Source organism: Heterobasidion irregulare (assembly GCF_000320585.1).
Source record: "Heterobasidion irregulare TC 32-1 unplaced genomic scaffold scaffold_06, whole genome shotgun sequence".
Taxonomy (NCBI): Eukaryota; Fungi; Basidiomycota; class Agaricomycetes; order Russulales; family Bondarzewiaceae; genus Heterobasidion; species Heterobasidion irregulare.
The window spans coordinates 1221723-1238296 of NW_009258202.1; the positions used below are offsets into that span (position 1 = coordinate 1221723).

At 52.3% G+C, this 16574-nt stretch overlaps 8 protein-coding genes across 8 annotated transcripts; 6 read left to right on the forward strand and 2 right to left on the reverse strand.

The window, feature by feature from the left end:
• Nucleotides 1–72: 72 nt before the first annotated feature.
• Nucleotides 73–1184, forward strand: HETIRDRAFT_445244 (uncharacterized protein). The gene is made up of 5 exons (XM_009549135.1): nt 73–128; nt 188–464; nt 525–785; nt 849–972; nt 1031–1184. Exons 1-5 carry the CDS (start codon nt 78–80, stop codon nt 1080–1082), a joined length of 765 nt encoding a protein of 254 aa, XP_009547430.1. The 5' UTR covers nt 73–77; the 3' UTR covers nt 1083–1184.
• A 1004-nt stretch (nt 1185–2188) lies between these two features.
• On the forward strand, nt 2189–3228 carry HETIRDRAFT_452244 (uncharacterized protein; the record flags this gene model as incomplete). The annotated part of the gene is made up of 4 exons (XM_009549136.1): nt 2189–2308; nt 2363–2703; nt 2763–2934; nt 2992–3228. 4 exons carry the CDS (start codon nt 2189–2191, stop codon nt 3226–3228), a joined length of 870 nt encoding a protein of 289 aa, XP_009547431.1.
• A 523-nt stretch (nt 3229–3751) lies between these two features.
• On the forward strand, nt 3752–4830 carry HETIRDRAFT_440456 (uncharacterized protein). The gene is made up of 4 exons (XM_009549137.1): nt 3752–4050; nt 4106–4170; nt 4230–4357; nt 4416–4830. Exons 1-4 carry the CDS (start codon nt 3794–3796, stop codon nt 4575–4577), a joined length of 612 nt encoding a protein of 203 aa, XP_009547432.1. The 5' UTR covers nt 3752–3793; the 3' UTR covers nt 4578–4830.
• Nucleotides 4831–5055: 225 nt separating this feature from the next.
• Nucleotides 5056–8478, forward strand: HETIRDRAFT_476419 (uncharacterized protein). Its single transcript, XM_009549138.1, has 9 exons — nt 5056–5456; nt 5509–5741; nt 5794–6003; nt 6051–6563; nt 6615–7399; nt 7450–7859; nt 7915–8104; nt 8245–8296; nt 8352–8478. Exons 1-7 carry the CDS (start codon nt 5120–5122, stop codon nt 7989–7991), a joined length of 2565 nt encoding a protein of 854 aa, XP_009547433.1. The 5' UTR covers nt 5056–5119; the 3' UTR covers nt 7992–8104; nt 8245–8296; nt 8352–8478.
• On the reverse strand, nt 8186–10181 carry HETIRDRAFT_321130 (uncharacterized protein; the record flags this gene model as incomplete). The annotated part of the gene is made up of 8 exons (XM_009549139.1): nt 8186–8304; nt 8371–8474; nt 8549–8769; nt 8839–9128; nt 9179–9354; nt 9409–9877; nt 9928–10046; nt 10081–10181. 8 exons carry the CDS (start codon nt 10179–10181, stop codon nt 8186–8188), a joined length of 1599 nt encoding a protein of 532 aa, XP_009547434.1.
• Nucleotides 10182–10333: 152 nt separating this feature from the next.
• On the forward strand, nt 10334–11167 carry HETIRDRAFT_320912 (uncharacterized protein; the record flags this gene model as incomplete). The annotated part of the gene is made up of 1 exon (XM_009549140.1): nt 10334–11167. One exon carries the CDS (start codon nt 10334–10336, stop codon nt 11165–11167), a length of 834 nt encoding a protein of 277 aa, XP_009547435.1.
• Nucleotides 11168–12883: 1716 nt separating this feature from the next.
• Nucleotides 12884–14544, reverse strand: HETIRDRAFT_410039 (uncharacterized protein). Its single transcript, XM_009549141.1, has 5 exons — nt 14429–14544; nt 14287–14372; nt 14065–14214; nt 13792–13996; nt 12884–13726 (listed from the first exon to the last, which is right to left on the reverse strand). The coding sequence occupies exons 1-5, from the start codon at nt 14454–14456 to the stop codon at nt 13596–13598; spliced, it is 600 nt and encodes a 199-aa protein (XP_009547436.1). The 5' UTR covers nt 14457–14544; the 3' UTR covers nt 12884–13595.
• Nucleotides 14545–14663: 119 nt separating this feature from the next.
• On the forward strand, nt 14664–16402 carry HETIRDRAFT_115919 (uncharacterized protein; the record flags this gene model as incomplete). Its single annotated transcript, XM_009549142.1, has 4 exons — nt 14664–14966; nt 15004–15182; nt 15218–15770; nt 16049–16402. 4 exons carry the CDS (start codon nt 14664–14666, stop codon nt 16400–16402), a joined length of 1389 nt encoding a protein of 462 aa, XP_009547437.1.
• Nucleotides 16403–16574: the final 172 nt, after the last annotated feature.

Sequence of the window (16574 nt, forward strand, 5' to 3'; positions counted from 1 at the left end):
CTCGCAAGGTGCGTCCCCGCCCTGAAAAGGTTCGTGACACTTGTTCGTCCTCGCCTGCTCTCATCCATTTCTCAACCATGTCTTACGCCTCTGTTGCTGCACAAGACGCACCCCCGCTTTCGGAGCAGGTCCGCTTTTCTCTATTCTCATCGTGTCTGTTGGCTGAAGTCTTCCGTTGCCGTTGCAGCCCAAACCCGACCCCGCTCTCCTCAACACTGGCTCGTCTAGGTCCGACGCCGTAGCAGACGACACATCCAAAGTCAAAGTCGTCCCCGCAGACTTCAAGGATAATCTCTCTACTTTCACGTCAGAGACCCGCGAGACCATAGTCAGAGACGCCGAGCCCGCGGGCGACGAGGCTCGAAGCCATGCCCACAAGGCAGAGGCGGAGGGCCTCCACTACTGGGAAGTCGCCAAGGATCACCTGCTCAGGCCCGCTATCGCAGGCGGGCTCATTGGCATTGGTGAGCACACCTCAGCTTCGTTGGGTGCGGCGCAGTCTGCTGACAATCGAGCGTGCGCAGTGAACATTGGACTCTTTGCGGGCGCGAGCTACGCATACTATACACATCCGCCCCTTCGGCGGGACGCCAGGGCTATCGCGTCGACCGTTGCCGTCGCAGTCGCGCTCTTGGGTGGAGAAGGCTACGCCGCGGAGCAATTCCGCCAGACCCCACAAGGAAAGAAGGAAGAGCGCAGGGCGCGGGAGGAGGGGTCTCTCGTCTACAGGCACGCGCGCGAACACATTCTGAGGCCCGGAGTCTTGGGCGGGATTGTTGGCCTAGGTCGGTCATGTCCTGTGGTTCGACGCATCGCGCATGGCGCTCATGACTTACTTTTTTCCGTAGTCAATGTAGGCATCCTCGGTGCCGTCGGGTACCTCGCGTACACGAACTGGGAGAGGCCCAAGTGGGATAGACGCGCCGTGTCGGCCATTTCTGTTGGGCTGATGACGCTGTGGAGCGGCGAGGGGTGAGCTCCCTTATACTTGTTCGTGGTCGCGTCAATTCCTGACTTGCGACCCCCCCAGCTTTGTCGCGGAACGGTATCGCGAGGGGAAAATTCATCCGCCGCGGTCTTGATGGTCAAACTTTGTAGACCTTTAACATCCATTGTCGGCTGTGACTGATTAACTGTGGTTTCGTCGTATCTTACGCACAATCAATTCTTATTTCTTTCGGTCGATGTCAATCTCGCCTGCCTTCACTCCCCACTTCCTGAAACAACGGGTCAAATGGCTGCGCGGGAGAGGCCTCCATTTGTCCATATTTTTCACCATACATCGCAGCATCTAGGTCCTGTACGACAATGCGTCCCGGGGCAAACGACAGGAGTGGGCGCAGAGGGTGGACATTCTGTTATGAGCTTTCGGTCAGGTGTACTCTCTCTCTCGCATCGTCTCTGAGTGGGCCTGGAAATTAGCCGGTGTGGGAGCGGAACAATGGCGGGAAGAATGTCAACGCCCTTGTGGGGCTCTGTGGAGCCTGGACGTCTGTACGCCCACTATGAGAACGATCCTCATCATCCTTGAGCACGTAGATGCATTGGAGAGTGAGGGATGGCTTATAGGCTCTTGCTTCAACACCGCCGTCGCTGGTGACACGCATCCATCGAGGAAGCCCCGCGATAAGTCCTCGTGAAGCGCGCGCAAAAATGGGCATATGATGAGAGAATTTAAGTTATACGCTTGTAGGGGGTCTTTGATCTCAAGATCTCAAAAGTCGTCCTGCACCAGAAGCTGTGGTCTCCTCAGCGGACTGATGAACAGTCGATGATGAATCGATTGAGTGGGTCTATCCTATATGCACAGAAGCCGCAGAGTCGGCCGTAGCCTGGGTGACGTGCAATTAAGTGATATCAGTCAGCAAGACAAGTACCTTTAGTCATATATATGTTCTTAGCGGATCTGATAGGACACTTGACCAACGTCGGATGACCATGTAACCATTGATAAGTCTTCTGATAACTGCTTCCATCTCTGCGCTGCGTCGGCATGCGGCCGCGATACGATGGACGTCGCCATCTTGGCAGCAGAAAGGCGTAGATCATGGCCTCCGACAAAGATACATCACGTAGGTGATACTTGGGGTCCCGGAAAGATGAAATGCATATATACGAGGAGCAAGGGATCGTCAATCCCCCTGTCAATCTCACTTGATCTCTATATCCACCAACTTTATTAGGTCGAATGCCTTTCAGCACTTTTGCCATCGCTGGTGTCGGTAACATCGGCTCCTTCATAACTGAAGAGCTCCTCAAGCAAAAAGATGCTGGCAAGGCTGCCGAGGTTGTTGTCTTGACACGATCTGTATGTCTTGCATCTATATACCTACAATGAACGTACTGATCCTAATCGGCATAGACTTCCACCAACGATGCCACCAAGGAGCTCGCCGCCAAGGGCGCAAAGATCGCTCCTGTCGACTACACATCGAAGGCATCGCTCACCGCGGCGCTCGCCGGTGTCGAGGTTGTCATCTGCACCTTCTCCCACTTGTTTCTAGAGGGAGAACAGATTTTGGCAGAAGCAGCAAAGGCGGCCGGCGCGAGGCTTTTTGTTCCTTCAGAATTTGGAAACCCCACGGAGAATGCGGAGCATGGGCCACTAGTGGCGAAGAAGAACTTCCAAGGCAAGCTGCGCGAGATCGGACTTCCTTACGCCCTGTTTTTCACTGGTCCCTGGACTGACTTTTGTTTTGTTGGGTATGTCGTCATTCTCTGTTGGTCTTCCGTGATAGACGGCTGACGACGATCGGACGTAGGTTCATGGGCTTGGACCTCACCAGCGGCAAAGTGATCGCTGGTGGCGATGGCAATGTCCCTATCTCCTGGACTTCTCGGCGCGATGTCGGCCGTTTCGTTGCCTATGCCTTGACCACCCTTCCATCGGAGAAAATTGCTGGACGGACTTTCCGCGTTGAAGGCGAGCGTGCGGTACGTCGATGTCCGCCATTTTGATCTGCCAAGGCGGCTCACGATAAATGCGAACAGTCCCTCAACGAGATCTACAAAGCTTATGAGGCGAAGACTGGGAAAAAATTGGAAGTCACCTACAAATCTATCCCCGACCTGCAGACCGCATTTGCTAGCAATCCCCAAGATATTGCGAGCATATTACACTTCGCATGGGCCCTGGGAGGTGGAGTGGTAGGAAAGGTAGAAGATGTTACGAACGGAGAGTTCCCCGCTTTCAATCCAGGCAAGGTTCTCGAAGTGTTGAAGGTTTAAATAATGTTGAGCCGTTTGTACAAGTGTAAAAGATCTTGAGGATTTTGAAGTTAAAACCTGTGTTCTTGAGCGACCTTATGATGCGGGCTGCAAGTCTGAAGGTATAGTTCTTCTAAACGAATAAAGATAAAACCGTTTGTTTGCTCAGAGTTGTGGATTACATCCAATTTGGTCAAGATGTTGCGTCGGCGCTTATACTTACTTGGGTGTGGCTATACAGGGTACACACCATGCGTCGTGATTGGCCGTCAGGGTCGAGGGAGCACTTCCAGCACCTATCAGTCAAGCAGTGTTTAATAGGGTGCCTACTTTTGAGCTAGAACGGCATTGCGCGGTTAACAACGCTCATAGATGTAAGCTGAAACCGTTCATCCGTAGAGCTTATATTGGGAACCTAGTTTCGACGTGTCTCTGATCAAGACAATAAGGTATGCATGGGCGTGCTGATGATCATTTTGATGCATTTCAAAGTTGGTCCCACGCCCTGCAACACAATAAAAGCCCCCTGCCTCCCCGTCTCCACGCACCTTAACCTTTGAACCCAACACAACTACATTGCTGTATAATGCACGGATACTACTTCGACAACCTCCCTGGCGACGAGCGCCTCCCGCACGACTCGGGACGACCCGTGTCGATCGAGACCATCCAGGCGTTGAACATCCAGTACTGGCATGTCCCCGTCGACATCGAAGGCGGTTGGGAGAAACGCATCGAAGAACTGTCCAAGGAGAACAACTTCAAGAACCAGGACACGATCAACGTCACGGAGCAGGGTCTTGGAGACGCCTATGCCGACATTTTGAAGGAGTTCTTCGACGAGTTGAGTGTTGATTGTAACCCTAATCTCAGTGCGGCGGGACTAAGACGATGATAGGCACCTCCATGAAGACGACGAGATCCGGTATGTAGTGAAGGGAGCAGGCTATTATGATGTCCGAGGTAGGCGGTGATGCTATTGTCTGCGGTTCCGAGGCTGAATTATTGATGATATGTGTCAGAACATCCCACCGACGAATGGATCCGCATTCACATTGGTTCGGGAGACCTTATCGCTATCCCTAAGGGTATCTACCATCGCTTCATGCTTGATGAGTTGAACGAGATTGCCGGGCTGCGATTGTGGAAGGTAAGCAGCTGCTCATGCAAGTACAAAATATCAGAGCCTTGTCTGATGTATTGGATAGGACGTGCCAAACTGGACACCGCTCCCGCGCACGAAGGACACAGACACGAATGCCTATCGCCTCAAATATCTCGCTTCTCTGGAGAGTTCGAGCACGTCGAGCTCAGAGAGCTGGGCCAGCTGGATCGGGAGCGTTATCGGTCGGTTTGTCTTGTGGAAGTAGGCGCATGATGACTGCAGCTCCTGATATGTGAGATTTTTGTCTTCTATGCTTTTTCCGTCACGTTCTGTTCGCTCTTGTACCTACTACCGCCTTTACGAGAGCGTGGCGTTGTATCTTGTAATTGATTCGTTCTTTCTTCCGACTCTCACTGCTTAGGTATGGGACGGAAGCAAATAGTATTAGAGTCAATATCGTGAGTCCGGAGGCAACTCCATTGCGTACCATTGATCGATCTTCCTACTGGCGTATACTTTTTAAGCGAGCGTATATGATCCATTATTATTCGATGACTGCGCCAGAAGATTGAAGTGACAATAAGCAAAACAATAGGGCATGTCGAAGTTCTTGTCAAAACTTCCAACTCTGCGCCTGTGACTATATCTATCGTGACGGAATGTGACAATGTGGCTGCCATGGAGCTGAGGAAGTCTCCGGCCGTTGCCGATAACTCAAAGTTTTTGTACTCACCGACGCCCACGACGACGCCGACGCCGCTCAAGTTATCCGGCTGATCCTCTCACTGCCATCTTGACCACGATAACATGTCTCGATTCTTTAGACAAGCTGATGACTCCGACTCCGATACCGAGGAGTCTGAGGAGGAGCTCATGACTAGCGACGACGATGCCGCTCCTACAAAAGCGGCACCCGCCGCAAAACCAGCGATGTCTCGATTCTTAAAGACAGCTGCAGGATCGGAGTCCTCCAGCTCATCGTCGGAGGAGGACAGCGATGAGGATAGTGACGAGGACGAGAGTGATGAGGATGTGAAGAAGGTGATCAAGAGTGCTAAGGATAAGCGCTTGGACGAGATGGAGGCCACGGGAAAGACTATGAATAACGCTTTGAAGATCGACGATTGGGTCGCTGTGTCGAATGGTAAGCTTGAGTTATCATTTGTCTGCCCTTGATGTGTTTATTAGTTATTCAGCGTTCGACAAACTCGTCCGCATGGTCCAGCGTCAACAAAATATGGCGCAGCCCGTACCGCCCTTTTACATTCGCACTTTGACCTCGATGGAGTCGTCTTTGAATGCTGCCGTTGCGAACGAGAAGGGAGCCAAGAAGTTGAACGCTAGCAATGCTCGTGCTCTCACAGCTATGAAGCAGAAGGTGAAAAAAGCCATCAAGGAGCACGATAAAGAAATCAAGCAGTACCAAGCGGTATGAGAGTCAGACGATTAGTTGTCATGCGCAATTCCTGAACTCTGCGCAGGATCCAGAAGCATTCGAGCGCAGCTATACCGCTGCCTCTGCGCCAGTACAAGAGATAGCTCCCCCTAAGGCCAAAAAACCGAAAAAGCTTGATGAAGACGATCTTGACGACGATTTTACCCAGGTCGGCAAGGGCGGAAAAACTGTGCAATATACTGCTGAAGGGATCTTTAAAAATCTTGCCTCTGTTCAGGAGGCGCGCGGAAAGAAAGTGAGTTATGTGGATTTGTGGATCTAATGGCAGCCGACCTCCTATAGAATACAGATCGTGTGAATCAAATCCGGATTTTGGAGAGTCTGCTGGGGGTCGCTGTTACTTCCTATCAGCGTATCCGTGTCCTTTTAGGCTTGATATCCGCCCGATTCGACTATAACTCATCAGTCACATCATATATGCCTACCGAACTCTGGCTTTCGGCACAGCGCGAAATCGATTTGCTTGTTTCCATCGTCACCACGGAGCCATCATACTCTGTGCAGGAAATAACAGAGGACTACGATGAGCTTTTGGATCGCTCGCCCGCTACAGAGAAGGACGGCGTCGTGCGAATCCGAGGGAGCATCATCAGCTTTGTCGACCGCTTGGACGACGAGTTCACCAAGAGCCTGCAGCATTTCGATCCTCACGGCACAGAATACGTCGACCGACTTAAGGACGAGAAGGGCCTGTACTGTACAATCTGCCGGGCTCAAGCACTTTACGAATCTACACAACAGTTGGAGCCTCTTGCGCGTGTAATCATGCGGAGATTGGAACACATCTACTCGAAGGTATGCACACCGGCCATCGTATCTCGTATCAGAAGCTCATAGCATTTAAAGCCTGACGCGGTGTTGAACGCTCTCGAGTCAGCAGTCGCTGCGTCAGATCTGAAACCAACCTTGATCCTCAGCTCTCAGACTGGCCCTGCCGCCCTCATCCACTCTCTCTGTGTACATCTATATCAATCCGGCAACACTATCCTCCGGACGCGTGCCATGCTCAGCCACATATATCATCATGCCCTGCAGAACGACTTCTACACCGCCCGCGACATGCTGCTCATGTCACATTTGCAAGAAACAATATATTCAGCTGATGTCGCCACTCAGATCTTGTATAACCGTGGTGTGGTGCAATTGGGTCTCTGTGCCTTCCGGTGCGGCTTGATCAAGGAGGCTCAGGCCACATTGCAAGACATTTTCACAACACAGCGGGTAAAGGAGCTTCTGGCGCAGGGTGTACATCAGCAGCGGTTCCAGACTTTGACACCCGAGCAGGAGAAGGCAGAGAAGCAGAGACAGCTGCCATTCCACATGCACATCAACACCGAACTCCTCGAGGCGGCGTTCTTAGTCTCGAGCATGCTTGTCGAGATCCCCATGCTTGCGAGCATCGAGTCTGAGGAGCAGAAGCGGAAGGTTATCTCAAAACCCTTCCGTCGCTTGTTGGACTTTGCAGACCGACAGATCTTCACTGGCCCTCCTGAGAGCACAAGAGATCACATCATGCAGGCCAGCAAGGCGCTACAGAACGGCCAGTGGGAGCTCTGCCGCGACCTGGTCCAAGGCATCAAAATTTGGGGTCTTATGCCTGAGGCTGATTCTGTCAAGGAAATGTTGGCCAAGTGAGTTGGTCCTGTTATCGTTCATAGCAGGCACTAATATTTCGGCACAGGCGCATACAGGAGGAAGGTCTGCGTACTTATCTCTTCACCTACGCACCCCACTACAAGACCCTCTCACTCTCCCTCCTCTCCCGCACGTTCTCCCTTCCTTTGCGCACTGTCACGTCTATCGTTTCGAAAATGATTTGGAACGAGGAGCTTCCAGCATCCTTAGATCAAGCCGCTGGTGTAGTTGTTTTCAACCGTGTCGAGATTACACGGCCACAACAGCTCGCACAGATGATCGCGGAGAAGGTCGGTAACATGGTCGAGCAGAACGAAAAGACGCTAGACTTTAGATTGGGTGGGACTACAGGATGGGGAGACAGAGGCGACGGCGCAAAGGGCGACAAGCGCGGCGAACAAACGCAAGGGGAGAGACGGGGCCGTGGGGAACGGAGAGGCGGTTCGGGCGCTCGTGGTAAGCCGAAACAATTCTTATTGGTCAGGAATATCCCACTGACCTTCAGGTGCAGGTGCTCGTGGTGGACGAGGTGGACGATTTGCTCAGGGACTGGGGAACCAGATGCCCGCTTCCCAGAGGGCACGATGATTGGATGATGTGTTTGACCGATTGTTTCGTTGGAAGTTTTGCTGCATTCTGACGATTCATGTATAACGCGGTTATTTTATACATGTTTTTTTCCTCTTCTTTGACCAATGCAGGTGAATGTTTGATCTTTATATGATGGTCTTCAATCGTACAATCTTTAGTCACGCTTCGATCGCACAGGAGTGTATTTTTGCTCATTCTTCGCTATCGTCGCTGCCGTTGCCTGACTCGTTGCTTTCTCCTTCTGAATCAGAATCCTCATCGGGTGCTGCAGTCCAATCAGACACTTCAAGCTTCTCGTTCTTGTAAGTTCCTGAGAAAATGTGATTCATTATATGTTCATAACTGCCATTTTTCCAGCGAAAGAGAAACCGCTTACCGCCAGCGTCTACTTCGTAGCCTGCCTGGGTTAGACAGCGCACAAGCTCAGCTTTTGCGCCAATCTTCGTGTCCTTCCCTAGAATACATCCGTCGAGTTTAGCCCTTCGTTCCAAAAAAAAAAAAGAGCAAATAGTCAGCAATTGATACCACACCACGTAGAATACCAACGGGCATACCCATCCTCGACAACACAATGGTCCAGTAAGACACATCCGACGATCTTAGCCATCTTTCCGATGACGCAATGATTTCCGACAACCGAACGCTTGATACTGGTGCGCTCACCGACACGCGTCGAATCGCCGATCATTGAGTCACTTGAAATTTGTGACTTCGCGTCGATAAGAGAGCGATTTTCTGGGTCTGTCGGCAGAGCGTAAGGCGACTTCCCGAGGAACTGAAGATGTGGCACAAAGGATCACTATGTCAGACATGCATTTCAAGGGCATAAAGTGGGAATGCGTACGTGGCGATTGAGATCGAGTAGTGTCAGTAGGTCGTTCGCCCGCCCCACGAGCCCGGCTGAGCTGCGATGAACGACGAGCCCAACGCGCATGCTCGCGGGTAATGCCTCGTCGTCGTCTGTGTCCGTTGGCGAGGGAGGCATGGATAAGGAGAGGAGTTTTTGAGAGGGGGAGTCGGATTGATTTGCAAGGCCCGACATATGAGAAACCTTGACACGCGTTGCGCGTGGTTGGAGGGTAGAATGGCGCAGAGACATCGCTTGCGAGACGTTATTAGAAATTGGGTACATGACTGTACCAAAGATTGAGATTTTGACATGGGAGAGAGAAAATGGGTTTTACCACGACTGTATTTATGGTGCCTCGTCCGTTGATAATGAAGTTTACACAGCCATGGGACAAACTCTTCTCGGAAAGATTCAAAACCGGGTTTTTGTTGGAGCACGTCGAGTACTGCGCGCCTGCAGATGTAGACATGCGAGTCTCGATAATGTGAGGATAGATTCGTCTTGGGATATCTGATAAGCTCGTCAAGATGGTCAGAGGACAGCGAGGATTCGGAGAGTACGTACTTCGACAGGAGAGCCATTCGAATCTCTAGCTCCTCCGAGTTCCGGTCAGCATCATCTAGCGTGTCTACGTGCAAAAGTGTTCCAAGATGATCTTCCCAGATGATAGGTGTTATCGAATCTGAAGAGCCCCATTCCTCCGGAACGGTGCTCTTATCAGGACGCGACCCCTCAAACCAGCAAGAAGTCATTATTGAGCCATCCACGTTAGATTCTATTCGAAATTTGTTAAGGAGGGTAGTCAGAGGCAGAGACTCTGGCGGGACGAGGTCACATGGAAGAAGAATGAAATCTTTGTGGATGCGACTGGAAAAGTGTCGGAGGATGGCACACGTTCCGGGGGAAGTTTCCTCGGACTCATCAAAAGTCTGTAGATCAACACGGAGCGACGGGTATGATGATGATGAAGTGTCGGAGTGAATGTGATGAGATATGGCCGACCGGTGAGCAGTAGGACAGATAAGCAGGACGTCTGCGAGAAACATGAGAAGAGACAGAATATATACCCAAAAAGATACACACCAGTGATCCCAGCCTGTTCCAGCCAAGTTAATGGATAATCGATCATGGGCCGGTTGGCAATGGGGATGAGGGCCTTTGGACATGGTTCATCGCCGTGGTTGCTTGTGAGCGGGAGCAGCCTGTAAACATTGGTGAGCACATCTTATTGGTAACAAATTGGATGTCGAGTGGACTTGCTCGTTTCCAAAACCCGCAAGCACAATGGCTAGAAATTCACGAGAGGCAAGTTTTGTGGTGGATAGCTGGAAATCCATGGTTTTGTCCAAGGCCGCTTGAAGTGACTCGGGCTCCTCGTATAGCTAGGGTTTGCAGCAACTAATCTGGGGTTAGGGTTCTTCTAAGAAGGCGTCATGCTCGAAACGCAGCGGTTCAGTGGCGGTTCGATGTGTGTGCGCTGCCCTGAACGATGAACCAGCCCTCCGTGCATCAGCTCTACCAGCGCCTCGAGACTGTCGGAAAAGGCGCATACGGTTCCGTTCACAAGGGAAGGCATATTCCTACAGGAAACATCGTCGCTCTCAAAATCATCGACCTCGACACAGCAGACGATGATGTCGACGACATACAGCGCGAGGTGGCTCTCCTGACACAATTGCGCGACGCCCCGAACATCACAAAGTACTACGGGTGCCATCTGGATGGTCCGCGCGTATGGATTGTCATGGAGTTTGCCCAAGGAGGAAGTGTATTCAATCTAATGAAGGCCTCCCCAGAAAACTGTCTCGAAGAAAAATATGTTGTCATCATCGTTCGCGAGGTCCTCCTCGCTCTCAGCTACCTCCATAAATCGTCCATCATTCATCGCGATATCAAGTCTGCCAATGTGCTGGTCACTTCCTCGGGCAAGGTCATGCTATGTGATTTTGGTGTTTCAGCGCTTCTCGCGACCACTTCTAGCAAACGGAGCACCCTTATTGGTACTCCATATTGGATGGCTCCGGAGGTGGTTCAGCCTGTACCTGCATACGACACCAAGGCGGACATATGGAGCCTGGGCATCATGATATACGAGATGGTCAAAGGCAGTCCTCCACATTCGAACATGGTCGCCGCACGCGCCATTCAGCTTATTCCGAAAGTCAAACCACCCCGCCTTGCCGAAACGGAGGGGTCGAAAGACCTTCGAGACTTCATGACATTCTGTCTCACAGAATCTCCAAACGATGTACGTGATCTTTCGGACTTTCTCGCTGCTAATACTCATTATTTTCTCAGCGATTACCTCCCGAGGAGCTATTGAAGACGAAATGGATCAAAATGGCCGCCAAGATGCCCGTCTCCATTCTCAAGGATCTTCTATTGCGCTATGAGACTTGGGTTAAAACGGAAGGAGGCTCGTCAAGCCTTTCAGAGCCTCTTCCATGGGAGCAGGAAGAGTGAGTATGTCCATTGAGATCCGACGAATTACTTCTAAAAATTTTACTGTAGCCTTGATGATGTTGACGATAATTCTTGGGAATTTGACACCGTCCGTGGGCGCTCCTCGATGCTTCAGATCGAAGACAATGACAATCTAGCTAGCTTCGCTACTGTTCGTCCGTCACCTGCCAAATTCCCGACATCTCTTCGTGTCCTCTTTGACAACGACGTCTCAAACACTTCTGATCCATTTCGAATACCTGGGTTCGGCAACAGTGGGGGTGGTCCCTCTGCCAGTCCATCCATACCCACCCCGCCGTTGGCGCTTCCAAATACTATATCCTCTCCACCTGCTCGTGATAGAGGGGCAATAAAACGAGCAATGACGACTGACGGCATTCTGGATGATGTACCCGCATTGAACAAGGCAACGTTCGCCTTCCCCCCTCCCGTCACCCCTCGTGCACGATCGCGAATGGGTACAAATGCATCCAATCCCGTCGAGGGAGGGATTTCTGACCCTTTGGAGTCAAACAGAGAAAAGTCTTCCGCCCCAACATCTCGACGGGGCCGTCATGTTGGCGATTCATCCTTGACTGATTTTAACTTTCCAGCTACAGGTTCAAATGCTACCAAGGCCGGTCAGACATTTCGTGATATTCGGTCGAGCCGTGGTCTCGCAGACATTGAGATCCCCCCTCAGTCTTCCGAAACATCTCTCGAACTCGGGCCCTCTCCGCTTCCACCTGTTTCCGACTCGAATCCTACGACAGCATCATCTTCCTTAACCACCACTGACAGCCGTGCCTCTTCTCGGAATCACTCCCAGAGCGGCATCCCAAATTCTCGCTCGCTGCATCCTCTAGCAACAGATGATAAAAGAGTCAATGAATTTCACTTTCCTGCAATCCCTTCACCTTCGCCCCCTGGTTCTGGGTATAACTCTGGGCGGGATGAACACAGTTCGACCCTCCCCCCCGCATCAAAGACCCACGACAGAACATCCCCCACACACGCTAGTGTGTCGAGCTTGACGACATCTCCGCAAAGCGTTCATCACCCCACGCATTCGTTGGATGTCCCGCCCTCCGTCGGGCTTCCGCGTAGAATGCCCCCTCCAGGATCACTGCCTCCACTGAACTCGATTGTTCGCTCGCGCTCGGCGACGCCGTCTGGTGGCGATGTCGCTGATTATAATATCTCTCCCCACCCCGGTAGATCAGTCCCACCTTCGCGCAAACCAAGTCTTAGCCGGCTGGCGTCGGTGGCTGTTATGGAGACTGTCCAGCCGCCGATGACGCCGCCCACGAAACCGTTCGCGACTCCTGTGCGGAAGAGAAGTGGAAGTTCTACTAGTGGTATGAGTGACATTACGGGCCTGCCTGGATTGAAAGACGTATTGAAGGTACGTATCACGTCTTTCACTCTTTCGATGCACTTTTTCTCTCTTCACGCGTGGCGAAGTGCCCTTGTCTTTGCTAATACGCTCATCCCCCAGATACCGTCCCTCAGCTCAGAACACCACCTTGGAATGTCTGCAGATCTTCTACCACCATCACCTTCCGCCGTCATCACCAACATCCGCCTGTACAATCACACTGCGAGCAATCTAAGCACATTCACAACGCCGTCCGATCCGACACCAACCTTAGCATCATCGCCCTTACCGAACGTCGCCAGCAGTGAATCATCAACAGCTCGTGGTCTGCCAACAATTACGACTCGCTCACCTCCGCATTCTTCCCATCCGACAGATATATATTTTCCAGCATCTGCAGCGCCCTCATCTTCTCCCAAACCTTCCGACATACATCGGCGGAATGGATCGCTAGCTACAAACTCTTCAATATCAAATTCATTGCGAGGTCCAACGGTGCGCCCGCTAGATTTTGTGGCGCTCATGTCATCGCACGACGAGACGCACGCAGAGTTGGCGAGGATCGTTGACGATCTGGCGTCCTGGCTCAGTGTTACCGAACAAGGTCTGACACGTATGCTAGAGAACGCGAGCGAGGACCGCATCGAGGAGGAGCAGGAAGAATTCGCGGGCACTGATATAGAAACGACGGACATGACATCTGGCCGAAGTTCTCCAGCATTGGCTCTGGACTACTGACTCGGACCGCACGCAACGGGATATTCTTCTGCCTGAAACTTTGACTGCAGGTGCGCGCAAGTGTAACAATCATCATCTAATCATACATCCTTCCACGATTCGACCTGCATGTCTCCATTAGCATCTCATTTACATCCACATCCACATGTATTCTATGTCACGAGATTCTCATGCTCGAATTTGATCTACGGCTCTAAATGTAGTTGTGTGCCACCAGGTAGTCAGCGATTATCCGCACGGCCTCGGTGATGTCGCACTGGTCTGTTTTGATGTGGATTTCTGGGTTCTCAGGGGCCTCATAAGGCGCGGAGATACCTGTGAATTCTGAGCGTATCACGTTCTGTCAGCGATCGACCACATCAAGTGAGGCACGCGAACCAGGTGCACACCTTTGATCTCTCCTGCGCGAGCCTTTTTGTAAAGCCCTTTCGGATCTCTCTGCTCGACAGTGCTGAGCGACGCGTCAACAAAAACCTCGACGAAGCCCAGGCCCGCTTTATCGTGGATCTCGCGCGCGACGAGGCGATCGACGCGGTACGGCGATATGAACGCGGTGAGGGTAATGCACGACGCGTCTGTGAAGAGTTTGGATACCTGTGGAAACACAGGATGAGCGCCTCGTTCTGAAAGACCTTTCACAGACGATGCCGACGCCCACCCACCTCGCCGATTCGCCGAATATTCTCGTTCCGCGATTTCTCGTCAAATCCCAGATCTTTGTTCAAACCAAACCGAACATTGTCGCCGTCAAGGCGGTAAGTGAACTTGTGCAGATGCAGAAGGTGCTGCTCGAGAGCGCAGGCGATGGTGGACTAGAGTAGGCCAATTCGTGGTGAAGATCAGTTCAGGTCAAATTGTGAAGTAGAGTGTCGGAGTCAGCATACCTTGCCGCTCGCACTTAGTCCGGTCAGCCAAATAGTGACGCCCTTCTGTTTGAGAAGGTCGACGCGTTCTGCAACGTCCACAGAGCCTGTCGGAGTGGTAATTTGTTAGACAATTTGTCTGGAAGGCAAAGTCCGGACAAACCAGGATGAAAGGTGATGTTCGTAGACATGGGCGATGAGAGGGGGATATTGATGTACGGTAATACAGTGATGGTAATATTTATACAATTGGAGTGGACACTGAAGCGCTGGAGGAGTGAATACAAGGTCCAGGGAGTGATCAAGGTCTTTCAGTGGAAGTGCACGTGCCCGGCCCGGCCCTACGGTCGTCGTGAAATCTCCCGCTGCCATCATCGCGCTACCTAGACCTGTCTATTATGTCGTCCAATCCCTCCACCCTCACCTTCGCCGGCGACGCCACCGTTGTCTCCGAGCACGGCCCTGACGCCTACGAGAGGACGTCCTATTATAACGGCATCACTGGGGACGGCGACTACCCGGACCTCGTTTACCGTTCGGACTTCCTCACTACGCCCTTTCCCAAGCCCGTCGGCAGACACGCCCACGTCCCCGTCAAGTCGCTCCGCGGAGTCTTCGACACCCCGCTCAATGATGTCTGGGACGCTGTTGGTCCCCATATTCGTGACCTGATCAAGGCATACGAGATCCACTGGTCGTCCGTCGGCCCAGGTCGGCCCTGCCCGCTTCTTCACTCAGGGGCCGCCGGGAGAGGAGGCGAAGGGGAGTCTCGGCCCCGTCGTCATCTGGGTCGGCATCATTCTCGGCTCTACTTCCCCCAATACCGCCCACGATGTCTCCCAAGAGATCCTTAAGCTCCTGCTGAAGAACGGAGTCGAGGATGCTGTTGTGGAATGGCGCGAGGCGGTCCCGCAGAGGTTGGCAGGCCTCCCCTTATGCGCCATGTCGGCAGCGGCAACGCCACTCATCACGTAGGTCACTTCCTCACTGCTCTCCTCGGCGTTCTCCTTGCGAATGAAGAAATGGAGGAGGGCACTCTTACCCTCTGGTTCCACGAAAATAAAGACAAGGACGGCAACCCTAGCAACAAGGTTTATGGCGTCAGCAACTGTCACGTCCTGCGCAAGCACACTAACGTCGATTATGAGCACAGAGGCGGCACACCCATGGACTACGTTCGCCTTTGCGGAATTCGTCGATTCCAGCGCAGCCTCGACATCACAAAGGCCATTGCTGATCATGGCATTCTCGCAGACCTTTGGGCCCGAGATATCGTCGAACTGCAGGCACAGGAGGGGCAGAACCGGGAGGACGCGAGAGAGATGCTGCGGATTCGAAGCAAATTGGACGACGAGAACGAAGCTATCGCCGATCTCGAGGCCCTCTACGATCAAGTCACGAAGGAATGGTCAAACATCAAGCTCCACCGCAACATTGGACACGTCCAATATGCTGAAGCCATCACGGTCGACGAAGACGACACACGATATACCTCGGACGGCTGCGTTCTTGGCTGTTGAGGCGAAGGTCAAGGATCAGTTTGAGGGACAACGTCGTTGATCTCGGTGAGTCTCGACTTTTCTTTCTCGTATTTACCTCATCAGACGAAAATAACTTTATTCAGGGTCCAAGTATTCACCTCAAGACCTTACACATATGTTATATCCTCTCGGTAGTGCTCCAACTACGTTTCAAGTTTCCCGAGGAGAGAAAGCTCCGGATCGAGGGCTGCGCCTCGAAAGAGGACCTCGCCAACTCTGCCGAATTCGACAGCGAACGCTAGCGCTGCCTTATCGTCGGCAAAGACGGTAACGCTACCGACCTCACCGTCGGACGTTACGCCGGCCTAGTTTTGTTTACTCGGAATGAAGTTGGCATCGAGTCCGTCGAGCTCGGTATCTACAACTCGGGCGTCAAGTGTGTCGAAGTCTTCTCCGCTAAAGGAGACTCGGGCTCCCTTGTCTGGCACACGAAGAACGGTCAAGCTCGCATCGTCGGCCAACTCCACTCTGGACACAACAAAGGCGGCTCAACCAGCAACCATGTTACGTACTGCACCCCTGGGTGGTACCTCCTGAAGCAGATCAAGAAGAGATTCAGGCACGCCGACTTCTACCGTACGACCCGGTCAGCTTGAGAGCAACATTTACGACCGTAAAGGTTTGTCTCTTTCTTCCGCCTCATGCTTCCGTGCATATGGGCCGACGAATGTTGAAGCCAGCGTCTTTTTCTGCGGCCCTCCACCTCCGCTATGCCCCCTTTCTTTGGTTCTCAATTGTCGACTACGAATCATCTCCTATCCCACATCC